This window comes from Cibotium barometz, chromosome 3, assembly GCF_041138505.1.
Source record: "Cibotium barometz isolate CiBa-2024 chromosome 3, ASM4113850v1, whole genome shotgun sequence".
Classification (NCBI taxonomy): domain Eukaryota; kingdom Viridiplantae; phylum Streptophyta; class Polypodiopsida; order Cyatheales; family Cibotiaceae; genus Cibotium; species Cibotium barometz.
This window is the reverse complement of record NC_141048.1, coordinates 44043816-44053828: the sequence shown is the minus strand read 5'-3', so window position 1 is coordinate 44053828 and position 10013 is coordinate 44043816. Positions and strand designations below refer to the sequence as shown.

Sequence of the window (10013 nt, the reverse complement as noted above, 5' to 3'; positions counted from 1 at the left end):
TTAATGCGTGCATCCAAGAGAGTGTATTAGATATACTGCCACAAACTTTGATTGCACATCCCTTGTATAGTAATCTATATAATAAATTGATACATCTGTTTATACAAATCATGCATGAGAGAGGGACTAGGTACCTCAAACTTAAAATGATCACAATCAAATTTGTCGTCAATAGTCCGTCTTCCTCTTCATAACGTAAGTGCTTAGAGAGAGAGAGAGAGAGAGAGAGAGAGAGAGAGAGAGAGAGAGAGAGAGAGAGAGAGAGAGAGAGAGAGAGAGAGAGAGAGAGAGAGAGAGAGCTCATAAAATGGTAATAACAATGGCCAAGAGCGATGGAGATGGAGTGAATAGATTTTGGAGAAGATCGAAAAATGCTACTCTTTACCCTACGTGTTCGGAGTTTACTTTGTTGCATTTATCCGCTCTCACCAACTTTGTTGCATTTATCTGCTCTCACCAACTTTCACATTATCTAACCAAGTCCATGCCCCTACAGAAATCTTAAAAGTCCTAAGATATTGTATATTTCAAAGAAAATTTGCACGCCCCAAATCTCGTCACTTTTATGTTGGGTCGAGTTTACTTCTGGGGTCGACCGGACTGATTGTGCAAAGGTTGCAATGCGATTTGCCAGTGCCCAAAATCTTTGGTCCGAGTTTACTTCTAGTTTTTACGACTTTCGAGACAATCAAACGGTGCAAAGAACTTGATATTCTGGCCATGCCACGTCTCATGACTCCGACACGGTCTTAGATAGTTCCTAGGAGTACCCAATCACTACTTTTGAATGCCTTAACCAATGGGACAGTGTATCACTCCCAAATCACTACTTTTGAATGCCTCAACCAATGGGACAGTGTATCACTCCCATATAAAACTGTGCTCGAAAAACAAATAAAAAAAACCTCCCATAAAATATTATTTGCTTGGCGCCAAATCCACACAACATTTCACGCTTCCTATTTAAGCTTCCAAAGATGATTCTAAAGGTTTCATGCTCGGAGGAGGCTGCCAGCTTTCTGAGCTAGAGTTTTCCAATTTCCCGTGCAACTTGTAGGGTTTCCTTTATCCCCCACACTCTGAAGCAGCAAGCCGCCTGTTTTAGGGTTTCCGCCATGTCCCTCCGCTCAAACTTCTTTCGCATCTTGCTTTTTCGGAACCTTAGTCGTCCTCCCTCCTGCACCATCATTGAGAAAATCCAGCCTTTGGATTTTGCAGAATCTGCGCTTCACATAGGCTTCATGTCCAGGGGCTATGCCAGCCGGGCAGCAGCAGATGGACTGTGGTTCATAGGGCGACCTCGCACGTGTGGACGCGGCCTCCTTCCTGCTTCAAGTATTTCGCCTTTGCATCGGATGGCCTTTTCAAGCTACAGGCATTCCGCATACCCCAGAATGCGCATCAACAAGTTTAAAGGCCTGAATTCGAGAAACTATTCTGGGTAAATTTTGCATCATTTTATTTGTTTTGATCCATCTAATATTCTAAAGGACCACGGTGCCAGCCCTTAAGGCTCACAACTGCAAAACTGTCGGAATGCACAGCGGAAATGAGACAAACAGCTGTGAGAGAGAAAATGCAGAAGTGTAGAGAGAGAGAAGCTGTATAAACTCTGCTATATACACTGAAGATTGGTACAAATGATACAAGAATGGTGTGGGGGGAGAAGGTGCTATATATACTACTAGGAGCAGCAGGTTGGCCGGTATAGAACAGGCCGACAGCCCATAAATGAGACCCATGACTGGAAAATCCAGTTGGCCAGCTCTTGCATCATGTCGGCCAGCAGGACATCGGTCGGCCAGAGGAAAACAGTTCCCCACGACCATATAAAACAGGGAAAAAACATGGAAAATGAGGAAAAATGGAGAATACTCCTAACTGGGCGGGCACACCCACAACAGAGGCCCTCACTCCCTACTAAGTAATATGGTACAGAGATAGGAGATGATTGCTACCCCCTCTCAGCTCCTGGATGTGGAACCAACCTCAGTGAGCTGGAGTGTTGGACGAGCATCTCACGAACAAAGTGATATTGTATCTCTATGTGCTTGGTCCGGGCATGAAAAACTAGGTTCCGAGCAATAGCTATACAGCTTTAGTTATCGCACTGGGGATGACCGTGGGTTCCTTGAGTGGATACCCAATCTTGCCAAGTAATCTCGCAAGCAGCGTGGTACTCTGTCTCTATATAAGACAAGGCAATAGTTGGTTGTCTCTTGTTGCTCCAAGAAATAGCTCTTGAGCCAAGGGTAAATCCATAGCATGATGTAGATCTTTTCGTGGATGGATCTCCTTCCCAATCAGAGTCACTCCAACCGTGGAGTTTGACTTGGTCCTTCGTTCCCCCTCCAGTGTCATAGAAGAGTCCACGATCCTTCATACTCTGTATATACCACAAGATCCGCAATCCTGCATCCCAATGAATCTTCAAAGGTGTCTGTATGAATGAGCTCAACGGTCCCACTGTAAAACTCAAGTCCAATTTGGTGTTTAGCAACCAAATCAATGAACCAACAAGCTTCCAATACAAAGAGGCACCAACTTGCTCACAAGGATCATGTGCTGTCAGTTTGGTATTCGGGTCTATCGGTGAAGAAATAGGCTTGCAATGCTTCATCCCAAAGACCTCCAGCAACTCATGAACATACCATTGTTGAGAAACAAAGAACCCCCTCTGGGTTTGCCAAATCTCCAATCCCAAAAAGAAATGGAGTAAGCCTAAGCCTGTCATCTCAAACTTCTTTGACAAGGCAGCCTTTGTCACAGCTATGTGCTCCACATGATTGCGCCGAGTGAATAAGATCACCCACATAAAGGATAATCAAGGTGACCATATCGCGTTCCTGAAAGAGATGCAAGTCCGGATCTGCAACTATCTCTGAAAACTCTTTTGAAGAAAGAAAGAATTAATCTTCTGATTCCAAGTCCTAGGAGTCTGTTTTAAGACCATACAAGGCCTTCCGTAACCTGTAAACTATCCTCTTTGATCTCGGAACCTCAAAGCTTGGAGGTTTCTCAATATACATCTCCTCTTGCTAGTCACCATTGAGGAACACAGATTTTACATCCATCTGATATACCGGCCACTGTTGAGAAGAGGCAAGGCAAGAACTGTCTGAAACATGGTCATCCTTGTTGTTGGTGCAAAGGTGTCCTCATAGTCGATGCCAGGCCGCTGAGCATAGCCCTTAGCCACAAGTATGGCCTTGTGCTTGTCCAGCGACCCATCAGACGTATACTTGGTCTTTTAGATCCACTTGACACCAATGATTGATTGTTTTGACGGCCTCGGAACCAACTCCCAAGTGTTATTCTTCTCTATGGCTTCAAGTTCCACTTGCTCGGCTTTCCTCCAAGTCTCCTGGGAAAGAGTTTCCCGAATGGAAGTGGGCTCTTTGTCTCGAATGATACGAGGCATCAAGGCATAGTTCACCTGTAATAGCTCCTTTGATTGACTTCTATCACGAACTCTGTGCGATCTTCGAGGTCCATCCTATGTGGTCTACTCGAAGGGATGCTTCGCAACACCTGACTCCCGAATGGTGTCCAAGTTGAGAGTTTGTAGATCCCATTCTTCACTCCGCCTTCCCAAACAACCTGGCTTGTTGCTTTGTCTCGGAGAGCAACAAAATGCTCATCAAACTCCACCCATATGCCAGCCTTGCAAACCTCATGCACTGACAAAAGATGAAAACCAAGGGATGGGACATAAAGAACCCAGGAGGAATGCTTTTCCTCTTTGCCATTGGGAATGATCTCTAACTTGCCCTCACCGTGTATCGGGATAGTGGATTTGTCACCAATGAAGATGTGACCAGTTTGCCATCGAAGATCCTGTAATAACTCTCGGGAAGGAGTCATGTGCCTGGAAGCACCACTGTCGAGAATCCACTCCTGAGTATCCATGGCAATGAGACGAATTGTCTCCCTGCTCGAAGAAGATGAAGCATTTGTGTCCATAATCTCCAAGTGCACAAAAGCTGGAGTCTTTGCAACTGTAGCTGAGGAATCAACACTTTTCTCGGTACTCCGCTGAGGACACTTCCTCCAATAGTGACCCTTCTGTCCAAAATGGTTTCAGGTCCGCTCGGCCTTCAAAGTATGACGCTTTGAGTCGGGCTTCTTCTCAAAAGACTTCGCCGGTGAAGACTTCCCTTTGTCTTGTTGTTGTTGTTGTGGCCTTTCGACCGTTGGCCAATTAGAGCCTCAGAACCTCTACCTTGTGGAGGGTTCGTAAACTGCTCCTCTTGATCCAAAACCATCGGCACAAGCTCCTCAAAGTCTCTCCCTGGCCACCTTGGCCGGTGCTGGATCTATGTGCCATGCCCGTGCCCCAAAACCGATCACCCTCACCCTTTGCAAGGTGCAGCCTCTAAAATCCTCCAAGGGGTGCTCTGATCTATCTAATTTGCCATGTAATCCAATAGAAAAAGTGAGCATACCATTGTCCTCATTTGCTCCATGGACCGCCACGAGGATATCATGTTTGGTGAACACGCCTAGCCACATTGGGGGGGGGAGTCGGGTCTGGAATAGGAGTTTGCCACTCCTGAGGAATAGCTGAGTCGATGTCAATGCTGAGCCTGTCTCTACCTCGGATCCCTGTCAGGTCTCTTTCCTGCTCTCGAGGTAATTGCCTGTGTGCAATCCAATCTCCAAGAGACCTGGTTGGTCCCATGCTCAAGGTGCCTTGGGATATGTGCGGTCGGGCCCCTAGCACGTGGCCAGTGGGTAAATGGATTAGGGGTTCTAGATCAAAGGCTGCCGAAGCTGCTCCTCAGAGGCCACAGGAATAATCTATCTGAGGGTTGGCCTGAGATGGTCCCAAGCACGAAGTAGACTAATTGCAAATCTGTCCTCAGAGGCAGGACTAAAACCACGGGCTTACATCTCTGTGAAGATCCTTCTAGTACTCTACAACCACGGGCCTCCAAGGCTCGGATTATGGGCTAAAATCTGGGCCAAGAGGAAATCCTTCCAAGGCTCATCACTGGGTAGTAGTTGTTGGGTTTTATGCTGTGTATGCACCCAGAGGAGTGCTAGTGATCATCAGTAGATTACTGGGGCACTTTTTACTTCAGTTAGTGGAGGTTTTTTCCCCCAGTTTAGCTCAGTTTCACTTATATGCAGTTTATAAGTGTTTTGGTCCACCCGGCACATTTATGGTCGGACATGTGAACACTTATCTTTAGGGTCACTATCATGTGGCCATTGTACTTCACTTTTCATCATTCAAGCATACTGAAGTCGTGTTCTCTCTGTGTATTGGTTTCCACGCCTGATTGTACCTTCTGTAAACCCTAACCCTAACACCCATTCCCTTCAATTGGTATCAGAGCATTGAAGCTCTGCATTGCCCTGCCCGTACACTGCCAAGCTCTTGTTGCTGCTGCCCGTACAGCACCAGTACAACTGTGCGCTTCGCTTGCTGCCCCGTATACCCACCTGTGCGCCGCCTTCAGTCCGTACACCTGTGCGCCGCCTACTGTACCTGCTTCGAATGACTGCGTCTGTCAGCGCCTGTACCTGAAACGTACATCTGAACCTGCAGCGCACGTGTATACTGTACCTGCTTCGCAGACTGCGCCTCTGTACAAACCTGCGCAGGACAGTACTGTACTGTGGTCGCCCTGCTGATCTGTGTAGACAGCCGTACAGGCGACCTGCTGTGGAACTGGTCGCCCTGCTCCGTACAGTGCACAGTACAGAACACGACTGCAATAGTACAGTCAAAGTACCTGCACAGTACAGCCGACCAGAATCTGCTACGTCAACATTCGACTGCAGTTTAGCCTTCTGCTTCAGTAGTGTACCTGCTTGCCCAGCTTTCGTACTGCTTCCATACCTGCTTCCGTATAGCACCTCGACTGTAGTTGCTGTGTACCTGCACAATACAGTCGAATACTACTGCTCAGCACAGAAGTGGTAAGCATTACATATTTTGAATATTGGGCATTTTTATTTTCTCTGTGAAAATATACAGGCACAACAGGCAGATTTTCTAGCAAAGAACTATACAGGTTTTTTGCACAGTTTGGGTGCAGCAAATTTGGGCATTTTTGGGGCATTTTGGCATTGTGTACGCCATTTGCTGCTCTACTCAGTCATTGGTGCATTGACCTGCACATTCAGAGGATTGAGAGTGCAGGCATATTTGGGTGAGCTGTATTCAGTGGAGTACAGTTATTATCAGGGTTTCTGCTATTGGGTTTTTTGGTAAACAGGTACAACATTGTGCGTAAGCATAATGGCAAATCAACAGCAAAGTGATGTATTCACATATTTGTCTAAGGAAGACAAATTGGATGGCACGAACTACTCCTTGTGGAGTTTTATGCTGAAAAATGTGCTTGTGGCAAAAGGTCTTTGGGATTTTGTTAGTGGTGATGAACCACGTCCAGGTCCATTGGCTCCAGAGACTCCTCCCCAAGGGGGTGCTCGTGGACGAGGACAATAGGTACAGGCTCCAGGACAGCCATTGCCTGTTCAAAGAACAAATGCTCAAAAGACATGGGATGCCAGGGATGCACAAGCTTTGTCATTCATTGCATTGTCAGTTCAGAGGTCCATTATACCTCATATTCGTTCAGCTGGCTCTTCACAGAATGCATGGGTGACTTTGGAGCAGATGTATGCTGCTCGTAATGAGGCTAGGATCTCATTTTTGAAAAGAGAGCTGGAAAATCAGAAAATGAATGAAGGAGATGATATGTCTAGCCACTTAAACAAGCTGCAGGATTTGAGAGAGCAACTCATCAATGTGGATGAGATTATTCCTGAGACACAGCTTGTGTCCACCATCTTGCACTCTTTGCCAAGATCTTACTTGGCTTTTCATACCTCTTTTAACCTCAGCATGAGGAATGCTGTTGAACCCCTCAAGTATCAGGAACTTGTTGCTCTCTTACTACAAGAGGAGCAAATGAGGAAGAATATGAATATGAACACAAATGCTGAACAAGCATTTACTACAGGTCAAAAGGGGAAAGGAAAATCTCAGCCAAAGAGTGCAAATCAAAATTCAGGTGATGGTGGTTCTTCACAGGATACCAAGAAAAGTGATGGACAGCCCAAGAAGAAGGGCAAATGTCATTACTGTAAGAAGCCAGGTCACTACATCACGGAATGTAGGAAGAGGATTGCCAAAGAGAAGGCAAAGGAAGCTGGGATGTCTGTTAATGATGCTTCTAAAGCTCCTCCAGAGACTGCTTCTTTTGTTGAGGACAGGGATTACTGTTTTTATACATGCAGCTATGATGCCTCTTGGTCTTCACAGGCACTCAGTTTGACAGAGCATGCATGTACTTGGTATTTTGATAGTGGTGCCTCAAAGCATATCACATCTCGCAGGGATTTGTTTAGTCATGTTGGCCCTGCCCCTGTTGGCAAAACTGTTCAGTGTGCCAACAATGCTTCATATCCAGTTCGTGGCATTGGGGAGATTCAGCTCACAGCCATTGATGGCTCCATTCTCCGCCTTACAGATGCCTTATATGTACCAGGGATAAAGAAGAATTTGTTGTCCATTTCTTCTTTAGCACATTGTGGAATGCAAGTCCACTTTGATGATGATAAATGCATGGTCAGAGACAAAGCTAATGCCTTGACCTTGATGCTTACTGGTACATTATGTCATGGACTTTATCAGTTGGATGCATTTCAGCCAGTGGATCAGTCTGCTTATCATGCATTCACTCTTACTCCAGCTATGGTTGATGCGGAGTTATGGCATGCTCGCATGGGGCATGTAAATTTTGGTAGTCTTATGCTTATGCAGCGACATAACATGTTTACAGATCTACCTCTCATGGAGAAGCCTCCAGATCACATTTGTGAAGGATGTATTTTGGAAAAAATGCACAGGTTTTCCTTCCCACGTGATCAGGCTCTAAGAGCAACTGCAAAGTTGCAACTTATACACAGTGATCTTTGTGGTCCCATGCAGACGAAGTCATTAGGTGGTTGCTTTTATTTTGCAACATTTATTGATGACTTCTCTCGTATATGCTGGGTCTATCCTTTGACACAGAAATCACAGGTATATGATGCATTTTTGGCCTTTGTAGCACTTGCTGAGACAGAGTCAGGATGCAAGGTGAAGACTCTCCGTTCTGACCGAGGGGGGGAATATATGTCACATATGCTGAATTCCTTTCTTGGGAGTAGAGGTATAAAACATCAGTATACTACTCCTTACACTCCACAGCAGAATGGGGTTGCAGAAAGGAAGAATCGGTCACTCATGGAGATGGCCAGATGTATGTTAAAGGCAAAAAGGCTACCACATATCTTTTGGGTGGAAGCAGTAATGTGTGCTTGTCATATTTTGAATCGATGTCCCACAAAGGCATTGGTTTATATTACTCCTTTTGAGGCTTGGCATGGCCGCAAGCCTTCTGTATCGCATTTTCGTATCTTTGGGTGTCTTGCATATGCACACATACCCAAAGAGTTGAGGAGGAAGCTGGATGATAAAGCCACAAAGTGCATTTTTGTTGGGTATAGCCGTGAGAGCAAGGGCTACAGGTTATATGACCCACTATCCAGGAAGATATTCACTAGTCGGGATGTGATTTTTGATGAAAAATCAGAAATATCCATGGCTGGTTATGAGGCAAATCAGGCTGAAAATGATGTGTTTGAAGGTCTACTACCCATGGAGTTTCATTCCACAGTTGGTGATCCAACTCGTGAGGGTACTGGACAGCCAGCAAATGATGTAGGTGGTGCAGAAATTCAGCAGCCAAATGAGCCAGAAGCTGAACCAAATATGGGGCAGCAGGCACCACAGGTCAGACATATACCTAGATGGTATTTGAGGACATTACAGGACAGCCATTTAGAGGGTCCTCTTGCTGGTCGTACTCGTAGGGAAACAAGGACCAATGAGCATGCACACATCATGGATTTGAATCTGGTTATGGCAGCCAGTTTACAGGATGATGATGAGCCTGATTCATTTGTGGATGCACGAGATAATGTGCATTGGAACAAAGCCATGCAGGATGAGCTTGATTCTATTAAAAGGAATCAAACATGGGATTTGGTTGATCTGCCCAAAGGCAAGAAAGCAATTGGTACTAAATGGGTCTATAAGTTGAAAAGACATGCAGATGGATCCATTGACAGGTACAAAGCCCGTCTAGTTGCAAAGGGCTATGCACAGAAGAAGGGCATTGATTATGAGGAGACATTTGCTCCTACGTCCCGTATGTCGACACTTAGGTGTGTCATTGCATTGGCTGCACATCGTGGTTGGGTTGTTCACCAGTTGGACATAAAGACTGCATTTCTACATGGGGACCTCGAGGAGGAAGTTTATGTATTTCAGCCCATGGGATTTGCAGAACATGGTCATGAGGGGAAAGTTTGCAGGCTGAAAAAGGCCTTGTATGGTTTGAAACAAGCTCCACGAGCTTGGTATGCAAAAATAGATGCTTTTCTACTCACTCAGGGATTTGTGAACAGTCCATCAGAAGCCACTCTGTATGTAAAGAAAGAAGAGACAGATCTGCTGGTCATCAGTCTTTATGTGGATGATCTCTTGCTCATGGGATCAAACGATGACAAAATTGCAGCTTTTAAGGAGATACTGCAACAGACATTTGACATGTCTGACTTGGGGCTTGTACATTACTATTTGGGCATACAGTTTGTGCAGGATAACAGAGGCATTGGGTTGTTGCAATCACGTTATGTTGCTAAACTTCTGGAGAAGTTTAAATTTCAGGATTGCAAGCCTATTAGTACTCCTATGGAGCTTGGGATGAAACTGTCACTACAAGATGACAGTGTTTCCTTTGATGCCACTACATATGCTCAGGCTGTTGGGTGCCTCATTTACTTGTGTAATACAAGGCCAGATATTCAGTATGCAGTCTCTCAATTGAGCAGATTCATGCACAGCCCACGGTTGTCACATTGGCAAGCTGTGAAGCGTGTATTCCGTTATTTGCAGGGTACCTTGTCTCTTGGATTGCTTTATCCTGAGGGGGGTGACATGCAGTTAC

At 45.5% G+C, this 10013-nt stretch overlaps 1 protein-coding gene across 1 annotated transcript in view; it reads left to right on the top strand.

Annotated features, from left to right (window-relative positions):
• Window positions 1–981: 981 nt before the first annotated feature.
• Window positions 982–10013, top strand: part of LOC147640108 (RHOMBOID-like protein 12, mitochondrial) — a 75865-nt gene continuing 66833 nt past the window's right edge. Inside the window, exon 1 of the mRNA XM_086777157.1 lies at window positions 982–1441. Within this exon, the coding sequence (XP_086633283.1) occupies window positions 1116–1441 (326 nt within the window). The 5' untranslated portion in view covers window positions 982–1115. The remainder of the gene's footprint in view (window positions 1442–10013) is intronic.